The 17,039-nt window shown below is 47.0% G+C and overlaps 1 protein-coding gene across 3 annotated transcripts in view; it reads right to left on the bottom strand.

Annotated features, from left to right (window-relative positions):
- MGMT (O-6-methylguanine-DNA methyltransferase) overlaps nucleotides 1-17,039 on the bottom strand; it is a 307,142-nt gene that overhangs the window by 40,442 nt on the left and 249,661 nt on the right. For all 3 annotated transcript variants that reach the window (XM_058544291.1, XM_058544292.1, XM_058544293.1), the window contains exon 3: nucleotides 10,918-11,078. In XM_058544291.1, coding sequence (XP_058400274.1) covers nucleotides 10,918-11,078 — 161 coding nt within the window. The remainder of the gene's footprint in view (nucleotides 1-10,917; nucleotides 11,079-17,039) is intronic.

The raw sequence follows: 17,039 nt of genomic DNA, 5'->3' as shown, positions 1-17,039 counted from the left end.
TGCCAGCTCGGCACAGGGACGAGCCCAGACATCTCTGGAGACGACACCTGCCAGGAAGAGTCACAGGGAGGGCGCAGAGCGAGGCTGGCTTCACCCCCCCAAATCCCTGCAGAGGCAGCTGTGTCTAGGCGAGCTACAGAGAGCCCAGTTGTACACAGACATGACTCAGATCAACTGTTCTGGCCTAAAGGGAAGTTCCGCCCTTCAAAACCCAGGGCCAGCAGGGCACGGACTAACCTGGCTCACCTGGGAGGCGGCCCTGGTTTTCTCCATCACACACTCGAACAGGGCTGCTAGAGTCCACAGGGTTCTGAGGAATGAGCTGCCAGCCCAAAGAGTCGCTGTCCCTCAGACCATCACCATGTCAGAGGTCAGAGCCCAAAGTTCCCCAAGCACCTTTAGTGGATGTAGCAGAAGAGAGGATTCCTGCCCGGTAGCTCTGGCCATGTAAATCATATACATTCTGTAAGGACTAGAAGTCTTGGCCTGAAAACCAAGACACCACCTCAGAGGCCAAACCAAAGGCGAGTGTGCCTGCTTTCGGGGTCGTGCTGTGGTCAGCCGCAGTCAGCCGGCTGATGCAGAATTCTAGGTGGCTCTCTCACCACACGTGGATTCATGTGGAAACATCCAGAGTGGTGAGGTGAGACTCTCCTTCCAAATGCTCCACAGGCACTCCGCTCGGCTCTCCCTCACTCTAGCACCCCAGACCAGAGTGAGGCAGGAGCTGTGATCACCATCAACCTTCACACTGATGAGAACAACTTTTATTAATACAAATTGGGCCATTAATAATATTTAAATGCATTAACTTTAACACACATAAACAAGACCACCAATGAAAATTCAAAAATCCTACATTCTAGAAAAGGAAACACAGCCAGGTGAAGAGTCAGGGGCCCCCAGCCAGGTGTTAATACCCTGAGACCACGGTGAGCCATGGATGGGCCCAAGATGCAGGCTGTGACAAACATCAAAAGGTGTTAATGGTTTCAATATTTATCTGCTGCAGGGAAGCACTCTAAAAAGAAGACAGAAAAAAAATTCTGCTAATGGCTGTGTCTTTGCCATTAAAATGAAAAGCTTAATGCATCTTATAATCAGAGGGCAATTTGCAAATCATTAAGAGAAATGTAAAATTCCATTAAAATACAAATCAAGAGACTCTCCCTGGACTAATAATCTTTTTGATATTATTTTGCATTTCACTATTTCTGTTCCAATACCCAGGCCCCACAAATGATCAGTTCCTGAACATGCTATTTACCACAGCCGACTTCTTTAACGAGAGACTGAGAGAAGGATAATCTGCTATTCAGAGCAGGTACTAATGAAGAATTCCATATATTCTGAAATTTAATTAAAACCCCAAAGATTTCAAATTAGATGCAATTTGAAATGCCTGGGGCAGAAATACATGCACTTGCGTGGCGAGGGTACCACACCGAAAGTTGATACCGTAATTGGTCTTGATGTATTTTTGTGTTGCCGGGCTGAAGCACAGAACTCATAACCATATAAAAATTCTCTGTAGATTACCTGCTCATTGAAAATGCCATCACTCAGGTAGTTCTCTACTAAATTACCATGCTACTAAAATGCACAAAGTGATTCGGAGAGTAGAGTGGCACAGCTGGCCGACGCTGCCAATGAGTTATGCATGCGTCAACGCGGCCTTTTTTCTTAGTAAAATATGCTCAGTTGAATATTAAAATATAATTGGCATTCAACCTAAGTAGCTTAAACCATTTTGTTATCTTCTTTTAAACCGATTTGGCTCCTCCACAGTTATTTTCAAGGATGCGATTCACAAACTAATGATACCATCATATTCAGCTAGATTTGTGCTGGTTTACATTTGTCATAAATAGGTGCAGTTTCTACAGCCTGCTAGGGACAGCCTTTAATATTAGCTGCTCTTCAACATCAAAGGCCCAATTCCTGGGGAAAAAACGGGGGGGATATGCCATTTATGTTGGTTCTTGCATATTTTATTCTAAAAAGAGGAAGAGATGCAAATTTCCTATGAAAAGTATATATCTTGGCCAAGCAACGAGCTCTGTATCTCCTAAGCTCAGTCATTGGGTCTGACTCAAATCGTCCGAGGAAGGCTGAGAAGAAAATCATGCAGTTGGACCCAGCCAAGGACATAGTGTGCATTGTTAGAGAAAGCAGACAATGCATGCACACAACACACACATAAAGAAGTAGGTCCTCTTCTTTACACAGTATGTTTTGTACAACAATTAAGAGCAGTACTCAAGAAAAGAAAAAGTAGTTGCCATAGTAACGGAGATACTACATATTTTTCTGCTGGCTGAGGGGCAGGGCTCACTAGAGATACATATTTTGGACTAATCTGGACTTCAGTAACTGAGTGACGTATTAAAGAGCTAAAAAGATTTCCTTTTCCCCTACTTTGTTCTTCAATTTTCTTCTTCAGAAGTATTTTGTGTGGCATTAAAACATCACACAGCGCCCTAGTGAGCTGAGCCTCCCGGAGGTCTGCTCTGTCCTGGTGATTCCCACCCCACGTAATCAGGGAAGCCACACTGACAGCCTCCCATCTCCAAGAGAGACGCTTCTCCTCCACGTACATATCTGATGTTTCTATTCTCACACGGGAAACAGGAACTTTAAAGGGGAATGTGTGCTTGTAAATCTTATATTCTGAGTTAGCTTGAATATAAGGGTTGCAAGGTAAAAATTATGTGTTCTAAAGCATTCAAATTAATAGTTTTTACACTTTTGGCTCCTACAGATGGTTTTACAGCATTACGGACATTAATTTTATATCAATATTTACATATTTACATATTGATAACCTATAGTCCAATTCTGTGTACATTGTTAACATATCATTTTCCCTATAAATCCAGGTAGGAGAGAGAATTCTATTTACTATTGCTAGGATGATATCAAAATTGCAGTGACACTGCCTCTAAAACGTGAATATATACAACATTTTATGGCAACAAAAATATTAATTTAAACATTCTCTTTGGAAGCAGCACACATTTGTCTAATGACTACAGTGGCAATAAATATTTCCAAGACACATTTAAGTAAACTCTTTTTTACCTTAAAATATAGACTTGATAGAAAATTCCTATGTTTCAAAGCCCATTTCAAATGAAAAATTATTGAAGAAAGTGACAACGCCGTTTACATTTCCTAGTAGGCAGAAACTTGATTCCCTACTCCCTTTTTGAGGTGAAGTACACCCAAGTCCAACACGCAGACATCGCAGATGACCCTTCTAAATGCGTGAACATAATTAAGGATGGCTTTTATTTTTAATGGAAACTTTCACTGGTCTGCTGTTTAATTATTACGCTAGAGGTAACAGTTACATTTTAAGGTGAATATTTTCCGGGCTGGCCCTGTGGCTTAGCGGTTAAGTGCGCGCGCTCCGCTGCTGGCGGCCTGGGTTCGGATTCCGGGCACGCACCAACGCATCACTTCTGCAGCCATGCTGAGGCCACGTCCCACATACGGCAACTAGAAGGATGTGCAGCTATGACATACAACTATCTACTGGGGCTGTGGGGGAAAAGAATAAATAAGTAAAATTAAAAAAAAAAAAAAAACTCTCAAAACTCAACAGTAAATATTGTATGTCAATTATTAAAAAAAAAAAGTGAATATTTTCCCATAAAAGCAGCACTCGTAACAATTTCAATTATAAGTACTATTTATTTGTAATAGAGACCCTACTTATATCCTACAAGGTTTGAAAATAGCTGACTTTCAAACAGTCTTTGTGGTTACCTTTCAAGCTTGGTTAAATTATACTGCGTGACCCCCGTGGCCTTGAGTGAAGGCATTCTCAAGTTCATTTTTTTTGTCTGATTCATGGAAACCTCAGGGAATGTAGGATCTGACCACCTCTTAGATTTAGGATGCAACTTTCACTTAACTTGGCTTCCCAGGAGTCCTTGGTAATTACTGATTAGTCAGAGGGCTCTTTGCACAGGGACACCATGAATTTTCTTGGGGTCCATGGGGCCGTGGTTCCATTCTAGCCACTATCAGCATCTCAGGAGCTGGTACCGATAGACCAAATCCTCCCCCGTGGGAGGGAGTGGGCACTTAACTACAATTTCTCCCTCGAGTAAGGTGACACTGTGCGTTATGTGAATATCTAACTCCATCACAGCAACCCCAGGACTGGATCTGCACTACATACACAGAGAAGCAGGTCAGCATCCAGAACCCGAGGCAACCTCGTCCCCTCTACTGGCCATTCCTACTGCTCACGGGTCTCCAGAAAAATCTAGAGCTTTACTCATCTGGCTATTTCAAAGAAAAAACATATTTTTGGCCAAAAGTATCTGGACATCTTCTGAAGTCTCTGGTTAGCTTTGCTGACACGCTACCCTGGGTACCCTGGCAAAGTGCCAGCACCCAGCAAGGCTTTAGACACTCGGGGGGCATCGACCTGAAGTGATTCCATAACCTGACAGGCGAGGTGCTGACGTGAAACCCGTCTTGCTCACTCTCTCCAAATCAAAAAGATGAATGATATATTGGCTCTCCAACCTTCTCACTTGGCTATGTGCAAAGCTCTAGATCAGGAAGACACAGGCATAACCTAGAACTTATTTAGGTTGTTAACTATAAGAGCAAAGCACTTCTTAAATATGCACAGTTAACGTGTCTCAAATAAGAATCATTATTAAATTAAGAATGTTAAATTTAGTATAGCGTGAAGAACACAGCAAAAGCACTTGTAAGAGCTGGATCCATTTCAATAAATTCCTTTAGAGCAATCATTCTCAAAATAGGGCATATAAAAATATATACACACATATACCTGTGCATATGTATATATACACACACACATAAAAATATATATGTGTATGTATATATTTGCCTAAGATTTTAATATGTCTTGGGAAGCAGTGAGAAGTATAGAAATTGTAGGCATAATATTATGAGTCAGCTTTCTAGAGCATTCTGATACATACACCCCTAGATGAAGGGACTGAGATACGAGAGTAACTTGAAAAAGCTGTTTACTTGAATAAATCATAACTGAAACTTTAAAAACTCTCTCCCTGTCCAAGACGGTTGCACAGTGCAAAGAATACACAAGTACTAATGACAGTCGCCAGGCATTTCAAAATACGAAACAATGAACGAAGACATATTCTGAACCTCAGGCTCTTGGGCCCATGAAATTCACCAACACGCCAAAATGCAGTCCTCAGTCAAGCTGAAGAGCTGACAGTGAAGTGCACGGATTGTTTCTGAGCTGGCCTGGCCAGCACAGGCCATCCACGGGGCTAGCCCCCCACAAATGGAGCCAGAACAAACCAGGCGAGCTGCCATGGTGCCAACAAGAGCCACTGCCCCCCAGGGGCTCAGTCATCTGCCCAAACAATGTTCCTTTCTGCTCTGCTGGGAGCTCCCAGAGAAACCCCCAACCCAGGACACAGAATTCCGGTAACATAACATTTTTGTTCCACTGAGGGGCTGAAAGTGATGTAAATATTCAAGTGTGAACGAGGCCAGGCAACCAGGAAAGGGTGATAAGCCCCCAGAGGGGTGCACCTCTCCTCTAGGAAAGGGATGGGCACCAGCTGCTGGTCCCATGAAAGCAGGGCCTACAACCCAGACAGAAGGGACCGTCTGAAGAAAGCAGGGCTCTCCTGTGAACAGCTCTGAAAAGGGAAGAATGATGGTGTGGGCTGGTCTTCTAGTTTCACAGGGGAGGATTCTTGGAGATGGTTAGTCCAGTCCTGAAATGTCTCCAGTGAAGACAACTGCTCGCTCTACACCCCAGAGATCATTCGCTTTCTCCAATTCCTGCCCCACTTCTGTTTTTAAACATTCCCGCTTATCTTTTCTCTCTGGCTCTAAACTGCAAACACAGGTTGGGTTTCACTCTCCACGACGGAGGTGAGGGGCTGCTCCTGGCAGTGGCCTCCTGTATTGATTGGAGACATCTGATGACCTGCCCAGCACCTTGAACTGGTGGTCTGCCATCCCCTCTCAGGCTTTTGATTCAGTCTTCATCCTCACCTTTCCCAGCGTCAGCCTCAGAAGGCCCCAGATCCGATCTCCACATCTGCTCCCTGAAGAACAGCTCTGCAGCTCTGGGGCTGAAAGAGTACCTTTTCCCAGCTGTTTCCTTCCCACCTAATTTAAGTGCAGGGTTGTATCTTGTTCTAATCAATAAGCGGGCATTGGAAGGTTACACACCTTCCAGCTCCACCAGGTAATATCTCAGCAAGGTCAACCATTTTTATAAGCCCTCATTTAAAATGCAGGAGAAGAGTGATGGCTACCAACCAGACCTGTAATGCATCTCCTGTTCTAGCTCTTCTCTTTAAATTGATAAATTTTTTTTTAAGTTTAGGGGAAAACATCAGTACAAGCTGCCGGCCAGCACAGAGCGGCCGCCTGCAGTAGATCTGTAGGGAAGGCTGGAGAAAACCCGCTGTCTTCCTGCAACACTGTTTGTGGACAAACTCAGGCCGGACTCACGACTCATAAAGCAGACGTGAAGGACACCCAGACAGGCTTGAGGACACTGACAGGAAGAGGGCTCAGTGCCCTCCTTCCCGGGGAGCCCACCTGTGGGTCTAGCAGGGTGTGCTGGCTGTTTCCTGGTCATGAGTGATAGCCAGGGGACAGAGGTGCTGTGCCCCTGAAGGCCGTGGGGTGGGTGGGGGGCTGGGGATGATTACCCTTGCTTGGCTCCCGAGATAGACTTTCAGTTTTAAAGGGCTGTCTCTGGTGAGGGCCCGAGGTAATGATGTTATTCCCTTCCTTGTCATAGTCTGACTGCCCCCACTGGAAGGCACCCGGCACAGGGGTTCCGTATCCAGGACACAGTGGGGACATGATTAATTCACCCTGTGGGGCCTTTCCCCTACCTCTCTGGCAGGGCTTTTAGTAGAGGCCCTTTTCAAAAAGGATCAACAGAGATCCACAGATGCGAGCATCCTTTCTGAGGCTCTGTAATAGAAGTTATAAAAAACTTACTTCTAGCCAGCAGGTTTAAAAAATGCAGATTTTACTACTGTCATGCAACTGGATTTCATAGCTACAAGCTAATAGCTGTGACAAAGGAATTGTTAAAGTGTTAAATATTTCATTTAAAAGGGAACATTGCAGTCACTTTAAAAAGAAAACTCAGAACTCATCTGTTGAAAACCGCAGTCTGTGAGACCGCACAGGGAGGACGAGCTGAGATCCACACTGTTCACACGGAGGGGCTGCCTTGCGTGGGCGTCCACATCACAGGGCCAGGCCCTTCCCCGGGGAGGGGACTCGCCGGGTGCCCGGGGAAGCCCCCACCCAAGCCTGTCAGAAGAGGCACAGAGGCCCGGGTCAGGGGCCCTGCTGCTCATCTCCCTGGCCCCTGAAGCCTGTCCAGTCACACTGCTAGGAGGGTCTCCATGAGCGAAGGTCTTAGAACACATGGAAAGTACCGACACACACTCTGAATCTGAAAGCCAATCTGAGTTTTCTGTAGGTCTGCTTTTCTTGAACTCATTGTGAAATACTGCTTTGGCAAAGCGCTATTTTTACCATTCTAACTGCTTTTGCCACTGACCTCTAAGGCTACTTTAAGATGTATATTATACAAAGAAGCTAAATTTTTTAATAAATAAATATAAAAAAGTTAGGAAGTGTTAATAGAAAGTAAGTTTAAATGATATTTCATTATGAAAGAAATGTTAAGTAAAAATTTATTTCAAGAATAAATGCTTCACCACATAACTATTTCTTGGAGAAAAATAAACTCAAAATAAACAAACTGACCTTTGCAAGAGGTTTATAGGGAGGACTTGACCTTGTGCTACAAGACTGCTAGCTCTTGATCAGAGTGGCTAGAAAAAACGATTCTGTGGACACTTTTAATAAACAAGATTAGCAAAATCCAAAAACTAAAAAACACAAAAAAGGAAACTTTTTTTTTTTAAAGAAAAGGCCCTACTATTAAAACAACTATCTCATGAGAAATTACAACACATCTTATTCAACAGCTCACCATTCAATTTAACTTCTTCAACGGCATGATGAACCCCCTCCCACGAACTGCAGCCTCCCTCTCCCAGAGAAATCCTGTCTGTCCTGGCCCAAGAAAAAGGCAGCCCCAGAGATGTCCAGAATTCTGGTCAGCAAGGGCAGCTTAACGGTTCCTTGGTAGACATACCCAGATCATTAACTTGTTACTTACCAAACTTTGGAAATTCTCCAAGACAAGAAGTTGAACCACACGAAATCTCCAATATTTGATGTTTTAACCTACAAAAATGGCAATTTCATATGGTTCAAGCTAGCAAACATTTTTGTGACTAGCCTTAAAAAAGGAACAAATGGGGACCCAGTATGCTCACCTCACAGAAGGATCCTGAAAAGGAAAGGTGGTCTTGCCACGCACAGAGGGGCTTTCAGCAGCAGGACAGGCCATGCTTGGGCCTGAGGGAGAGAGAGCGGAGGCCTGGACAGAGGGTCACGAGTATCACAGGTAAATGTGCTGGAACTCGAGCATCACCTCACTTACAACTACTTTTTGTAAAACAAGTCGAAATGGGTAGATCTAGTCTAAATCTCAGAAGAATATGATGAAAAAATGATATGCAAAAGTATGTTAAACATGTTCAAAAATCAGTATGCACAGAAAATAGAATTTGTCAGGGAGGCATTTATTGCATGTTAAAATGCACCCACTCCTCCCCATTCTTTGCGTTAATCCACAGCTTCCAGAGCGCTGAGGCTGTCGGAGGATTTTCCTTCTGTGGGACTTTCTCACTCACCGTGACCTCATCAGCTACCAGATACAAAGCAGAAAGAGAGCAGAGCCCACTACCGCTGCACAGAAAGGGGGCGTCACCACATCTGGGGGTTAGTGCCAATTAACTCCGTGTTAGCAATTGTATTATAACCATCAGCCACCTCCCTTCTTAAACCATAAAATCCCCACACCTGGTGCCTGCTCCAGAGTAAGTGATTGAGCTAAATTAGAAAAACCTGGCTTGCACATGCTGCGGCGTGGGAAATCCCAGCCCCACAGCAACCACTGTCAGCAGGTGGGCCTGGCCCAGGGGACCTTGCCCCCAGGAGGGTGCTAGAAGCTGCCCCCCGCCCCAACCTAGCTGGAGGGGACCTCAACCCGCTCAGAAGCGCCTGACAGCACTGCGGGGCTGGTCCTACAGGAGGAGGGCTACTGGTGTGGCTGGGTGGCCTTCCTCCTTACCCCAACGGCTGTTTCCAGCTTGTCCTGGTCGCCCTGATGGACCATGACCACGACCAGCTGGTCAAGGAGACATCTTGGCCTGGTGCAGGCCCAGAGCCAGGAGGCAGGGTAAATGGCCAATGCCAACTCTCTTCAAGGCCTGAGGACGGGACTTCAGGATTTTACAGGCTCACTCCCCTCCCACTCCCATTAGATTACAGATACCTTCTGCCCTGGTTTTAACTCTTCTGTTCTGAAAATTTCAAAACCTTAAATTCTAGCTCACTGATTTGGTAGACTGAAAGAGAAGGGAAGCCAGCTGGGCAGTTCTCTCTGGCTCCTTGGCAGAGCAGGAATCCCCAAATGGCAGCAGAGGACAGAGGAGTTCACTGCTCCGAGATTCCCAAGCCTCTACTTTAAAAACAAACCACATCTCCAAGCTCCTCATACGGAACAGCAAGACCCCTGCCCTGCGCCTGGCACACAGGAGTGCACAGTGAGCAGAGTCACCCACACCCTCAGCTTAGCCCATCACCTCATGGCTGGGAGAGGGGGAATCCGAGCAGGCAGCGAGCGCTGGGCAAGGGGGCAGCCAGCAGCCATAGCACCACCTCGGCCCTGTGAGGGTCCCATTCACACACGCAGATGATGGAGGGTCCTGGACATGTGTAGAGCCTTGTGTAAAGGCCCACTCCAGCTCCCACACCCCATTCTGGAGCCCCCACTGAAAGAAACTTTCTGTAGACAGTTCTAGATGACACAAGGGGCTAACAAGGCACCCTGTTCATGACGGTTGTATACTTTCAGCTCATTTTATGTGCAAAAAATATTCAAGGTTCTATCTGTTCGTTTGTCTGACCTTGTTAGTCAACTCAGGTATCAGGTGAACTTGCAGGAGTTACTCTGCCTCCTTCCCCTGAAAACTCTACTCTCTTTGCAAGTTTGTTTCTGCTAAAAATGATACCAGCAAAATACTATTAAACTTATTTAGTAAATTCCATTTTCAAATTCAAGACTGCTTTAAATTTACCTTACCTAAAATCTCAGGGTAATTTTTTTCCTTAAGTATATGTACGTGTACATTCACACATATCTATCTGTCTATAAATACTCATTTATATTAAAAAAAAGAATGGGAAAATGTTTTTAGGTTATCACAGACTTCGTGTGCCTTTAGCATACTACATTTAGGCAACAAGATCTCAATTCATCTTTAAGAATATAATATCTAATTATGGTAAGTTTGATAAATTAAATTGAAAACTTATCCAAGAAGACGCAAAGCTGCTACCCACTCTGATGGAAGTGTCACCAACTGAGTTTATGGAAGTGGCTAATTGTCCATGTACAAGGCTCATTTTCTGTGCTGTTGGCAAGCAGATAGTTTAAGTTAACAATAAGCTTATTGAAAAATTTACTGCCATTCAGATGTGTTCCTATTTAAACCTTTCAGCCAGCAAGAGTCAAGAGTTGATCTGCATGCATCATTTTTATTGCCTTTGCCAAGAATTATGTGACCATTTGCCAAAACTAACACACCCATTTGGAATGGGTGGAGATGGAGAACTCTTGTCCTTACAGCGTGGCCACATGCTGTCTCTGTTTATATGATGTAAAAATACCACGTTGGTACAGTCAATAAAATGAGCTGTGATGTAATGTAAGTGATAGTTAATAACTCAAGCTCCCTGAACGAAACACTGTGAGATGGCTGAGTTACCGACCTTGCTGGAAAATGGGATGGTGAAGAGCAGGCAAGGGGAGTTCTTTGAGGACCGCAGGCTTGTGGAAGTAGGCATCCAGCCAGGCTGTGCACTGCATCAGGGGCTCCGCCATGTCCTCTGGACTACCGAGAGGCTCAGGAGGAGCAGGGGCCTCCACGGGGCTGCAAAAGTGATAACAGGAGCTTAATAAACCTGTAGCCCCTTCCTCCCCACATCCGAACAGCAATCACCTACTGCACCTACATGGGTAAAAGTCTGTAGCTGTTTCATAGGTACGTGTGTCTCAGTTAGCATGCAAGAGGCGACACAACCGCAGAAAGGTGGACAGGGTGAGGACGAGGGCGAGGGTGCCTGGGAGTCACTTCATCCACGCCTCCACCTTCAGCTTTAAAAAAGAAACGTACCTTATTTTTCTTTTTTCAGTTTTTATTTCCTATTTATTTTTTTAAGTTAATTTTTGTAATGAGGTCACACTGGTTTATAACATTATATAAATTTCAGGTGTACATCATTACATTTCAACTTCTGTATAGACTGCACAGTGTTCACCACCAGAAGTCTGGTTGCCATCCATCACCATACACATGTGCCCCTTTACAACTCATCTTTGAAAACAAGGGGCGATTCCTAGGAAGGAACGTTTCAGTACTTGGGCTCTTCCCATTTGGGGATCTAAACATTTGCAGTCTGCTGTGAAGCAGGATGTGATGGAGCAACAATGACAAGCACAGAGGCAGGTGGGTATGTGCCTGCCCCTGGATGAACAGATGTCAATTTGCATCTATTTTCATCTCTAAAATCACCAAGTATTCATTATTGAAAGTATTTTCCAGAAATACTATTAGAGTAATTAGACTGCATCATCACCCTGCCACCTCCCACCAACTTTGAACAACAGAATAGCACGTCCATACACTCTCCATTGCTTTGTGCTGCCTTCTAGGGGATTTGGTCCACTGATTCTCAGGCTTCAGAGTGTCTGACTGAGTGCAGGTCATTCCGAGAGCTGTGATCCCCATTACTGTCTATGACTTTTACGCCCAGATTGCTATTTGCTTCTTTTCCAAATCTCCTTGTTTGTCTTCTATGGTTGCTACTCTCTCTTTTATCTCTTTAAGTTAAAATCAACATATTTTAGATTCGCTTCAGACAGCTGTGTTGTTTTTTCTACTCGAGTGCTCAATCTTCTGTTTGTGGGATCTGTAGCTGCCCCTCAAGGAACTGACTTTCTCGTCTTCAGCAGGGGCTGATTCTCTGGGATGTGCTCTGCTAGACAGAGACAATGTCCCTATGGAGGGGGTTCACTTTTGTTGCTTCTCAGCACTAGAGTTTTATGATGGATCTAGTTTTTATTTCAATTTCCTAGGACCTACGGAAGCGCTGGCACCAAGTCTGATTTCTTCAGATGACTTTCCTTCCCTACCTTCCAAGACCCTGGACACATGACATGCTTCCTTGTGGGCTTCCAGTCTTGGCAGGCAGTTTCCCTAGCTTCCTTTTCAGATACCGCAGCTTTTGAGGCCTTTGGGGGAAGACGGAAAAGCCACTGCGAGGTAGGTGCAAGCGGCTCTTGCTGAACCCTTCACACCTTCCTTCCCGAGTCCTGAGGGTGGCGTGGGGGGGCTGGTGCGTTTCCTTTAATCCACAGGCTGCCTTTCTTCAAAATGCACTCACTGCCCTTCTGAGGGACCAAGCGAAGTGGAGAGGCCACCACTCAATTGGCAACGCGGCCCAGCACAGGAACGACGGGTGTGGCGGAAGCACCCAGGAGCACAGGCTGACTGTGCCTGCGTGGGGAGGAGAGAGGCCCTAGCGTGTGCAGGGCCGTGCGGATCCAGAAATGTGTGTACTTCGTCCCCCAGGCAGTGGGGAGTAGGTGACAACCTCCGCGCAGGGCCTGGTACACAGTCCTGTGCTGGAATCCAGGCCTCTGCGTCATGGGGCCTCATAGGTGTAAGGGTCTCCACCGAGGTCCTAGGGCGGAATGCACGGGGGTCCCTTTTACAGCTTTCACAAGGGAATGGGAGGTGGGTCAGGGATGGCTGTCTAAGCTGTCAGTATAAACAGCGTTAAGAAAGGAACCAGGGAAGCAATGGAAAAAGAAGAAATGAGCCCCAAGATGACCAGGCAGAGAGGGACAACAGAGACCCAACTCCCGCAGAGCTGGCCAGAGTCAGGCGATCCTGCCAATGACACAGCTGGACGGAGCTGGCCCGGGCCTTCTCCAAGCGGCCGCCTTTGCTAGATCTCGGCGAGTGGGAACCGCATGGACAGGGCCCTCGGTCAGCCCCAACCCTGAATCAACAGGGCTCTTGTAGGGCCCAGTCACAAAGAGGCCTCACAGGATTTGGGCTCACTCCACAGGCAGGGGACGGGGCCTGCGGACCAGGTGACAGAATGACCTCTCAGAGGCATTCCTGGGGATGGAATGTTGTCTTCTCATCACCCTGATTTCTCTCTCCATTAGTGACATCTGGTCATGGAAAGGAGAAGTGTCCCCTGCTTGGCTTAAATATTATTCAACTTCAGGGAGAAATTCTCAGTCACTATATTCTCACTCTGTTCCTTACTTACTGAATAAACAGGGTACTGGTGATATCTAAAAAGAAAGGTGGAGAAATATGTCACGTGCTTTGCCGTCCTGCTCCCGGGGGATGGAGGGGTACTAGCACTGAGGGTAAGCTAGAGCTCCGTCCAGACAGGGCAGAGGACACGCAGCCCAGTGGGCACCTTACTGTCAACTACAGGCTGTGAGCAGGCGGCCAGCTCCACAGGACGCCTGCTCGAACAGAGCTGATGTGCCCACGTCACGGCTCTCGGCCTGCGGGGGGAGCTTCCCTCCCAAGGACGCGCGAGAGAGGAACAGGGACCGCCTCAAGACCCTGTGCTGAAGCACCTTGGCCTGGCGCCCACCCCAGAACCAGCTGGGGTAGGGGTGCTGGTGGAGAACACACCCAAGGCCAGCACCTCAGAGGCCACAGTCGGTGGTCAGGGCTGGTGGGGTCTTCTTGGCCACCCCCACAACAAATGGGGTGCCTCGGGTAAGGAGCATACACCACGGGAGATGGGCATCCTCCACCGAGAGGCAGGGCTTCTGCACCCACCAATGGCCTGCTTTGCTATGAGAGTGACGACTCCTTCCTCAGACACCCCTGAGCGCAACGGGGTGGGCTCGGGCACCCTGAGACACTGCCACACTGGCGGCCACTTCCTCTGCGGTGCTGAGGGAATTGAAAGGGGAGCTGTGTTTCCTAGCATTCCCCACTCTTAAAAGGATATTTGAAGAATTTTTATAGTAGTAAAATTCATCTTAAATTGATTTTTTATGCTTGTGCTAAAGATCTCAACCTCTGATTTACTCTGTAGTTCTCCTTTTTAACTCTTTCTCTATTGGCATTAGATAACTATTCATGAGTGAAATGTAATTAAACAGCTTTGATTCTGAAGCAAGGATTTATGAGCCTACATTTAAAATGAATGGCATTAAACACACACATAAAACCAGATTTTTAAAGCCATGACACAAATTTCCATTTCTACAATAAAATGAAATTTATTCTCTGCCCTGCCCTCTCCTCCAACCTCGCTTCGCTTGTCCCTGAACGAGCCGTGGTGTGACAGTACCACAGCATCACTGACGGCCGCTCTGATTACGGGGGAGTTTCTCCAGGCTTCCTTACTGACGAACCCTGAAACCCCAATCATTACGGGCTCTGTGGCCCACGCTAGTTTAAATCCCACATCTGAGTCCTCCCTGGGAGCCCAGCAACTCACCGGCCACTGAAATGCAAACACCTGTGGCCAATCCCAGTCTCCAGGAAAGCACTGTGGTGTGGGGGCCCAGACAGTGCAGCCTGGGCACCCCCATGAAAGCAGCCGACAGCCAGCACTGCAGATGGAGACAAGAGAAGACCTCGTCCCGAAATCGGCTGGGATGATGCAGACAAGGGACATCAGAGTCTATCTGCCCAAGACCTTCTCCCAGGATGTCATTTGTCACCAGTAAGAGTATTCCTGAGGCAGATATCCTGACACTCGAGCCCTTTCACTTCTTTGTTTTAACTTGGCACGAGAGGGCTGACTAGTGGCTGGAAATGAATCTGCCTTTGTTGAGCTTTTCTACATATGACAATGGAGAGCACTGGGTACCTGAATACAGCAAACATAAAGTCACATGTGGTTTGGTTTAAGGGTTTCTTCAAAAAATATGCAACTGTTGGCAATCTCAGGGATTACTCTAAGAAGAAACAGGATGACAGCGCAGCGCCGTCAGGGGAAGCTCCCAGAACGTGATGTGTCGGAAGGTGCCATGACATTCTCGTGGAGTTGTGGCCTGTGAAAAGCAGCCCTGACCCCTTCCCTTCGTGGGCTGGAGAAAGAATGTTCCGGTGTTGACCTGTATTTCAGATTTGTTTTGATATAAACCCGTCCTTCAGCCCAAACCAGGATATAGAAAAGTAGGTGAAATGCTCCAGAATAAACTTCTGAAATGTTTCTAATAAAGCAGGCAGCGATGCCTTACCTAGATATACCAACGGAGAACCCACAACTTCACAACCTTAGACACATGAGCACAGAAGTTATCCAAAGAAAAACTGTCCTTCCTACCTGCAAGAAGCTCGCATTTCAAGACACTGACGTTAACGAGAAAGGGAAGGGACAGCATGACACCCAGGGAAGCTGAGAGACTAGAAGGTGACAGTGCCAAATTTAAATGAAATGGCCCAGAGGACAAAGACCCATCCGCATGGCAAGTTCTGCCGAGCGAGCTCAGGTCGGCCCTTCCCACTAGGTGTGTGATCAGCGAGGCCGGCCAAGCGCTGGGCTCAGGCTGGTGGAAGCCGGGCTCTCGGCAGCAGGGCGCCCGAGAGCCAGGAACTCGCCAAGGGCCAGCGTGAGCCGCCTGCAGTGGGCAAAGTGTGCCAGGCCCCCTAGAAAGCACTGCTCAAGGTCTAAAAGTGCATCAAGTATCGTTGTGAGCCCGGCAGGACATGAGGAAAGCTGTAGGCGCATTCTCAGCACCATGTCCTCTAGGCTCCTCCCACATGACAAATATGCTCAACACTTTAAAACTAAACTGGCTTGGCACGAGATTCGGGTATTCAGATTTTGGGGCGCCTCGAGACTTCACTGGCAGTAAAGAATCACTAAATCCTCAATTCTGAATGAATTCTACTCCCCAAAGACATTAAAATGTCACGGACTTGGCTTAAATCCCATTTCATCCAAGAATACAGTCCAAAATTCCTAAGTTACATCTGATTAGTACCATTAGTTACACCCATGGGTAGATCGTGGAACACTCTGGACTGAGCACGCTGTGCGTTCAAATGCCTCTCTTTTGACCCTAGTACTTTTCCAACAACTCTCTTCATAGGAGAAACTGAGTCTCCTGGTTTGGGAATGTTAACTGGGGACACTTCCAGGCCACCCAACAAAAGAGTTCCAAAGACTCGTATTCTTCTGAGTTCATCTCGAATTTGGCAAAACTTGACCCAGGATGTGTTCTTCAGCCAGGCTGGGACACAGTCTGCATAAAAGACGTGAATAGTCGGGTACACGTTTAGTGGGAGGAAGAGTGCGAGCCTTGGCCGGGCAAGCATTTTAGACACCTATAAGATGAGATACCTTTCCCAAGCTCAGCATACCCCGCCTTCTCTGGCTTCCAGGACGTGGTGTGGAGGGCGGGAGGCCTCCACGACTCAAGGGTAGAGTGCCAGACCTCACAGGCTCAGGAAGGCACACATTCTCAGCAAAAATTTAAAACTCCAGTAGAGGTGACTTTATAAACATCACGTGGAGGGCCGGCCCCGTGGCTTAGCGGTTAAGTGCACGCGCTCCGCTGCTGGCGGCCCTGGTTCGGATCCCGGGTGCGCACCGACGCACCGCTTCTCCGGCCATGCTGAGGCCGTGTCCCACATACAGCAACTAGAAGGATGTGCAGCTATGACACACAACTATCTACTGGGGCTTTGGGGGAACAAATAAATGAATGAATAAAATTATAAACATCACGTGGAGGGCCGGCCCCGTGGCTTAGCAGTTAAGTGCACGCGCTCCGCTGCTGGCGGCCCTGGTTCGGATCCCGGGCGTGCACCGACGCACCGCTTCTCCGGCCATGC

The sequence above is a fragment of the Diceros bicornis genome, chromosome 6 (assembly GCF_020826845.1).
Source record: "Diceros bicornis minor isolate mBicDic1 chromosome 6, mDicBic1.mat.cur, whole genome shotgun sequence".
In the NCBI taxonomy this organism is placed as follows: Eukaryota; Metazoa; Chordata; class Mammalia; order Perissodactyla; family Rhinocerotidae; genus Diceros; species Diceros bicornis.
This window is presented reverse-complemented; position numbering and strand designations above follow the sequence as displayed.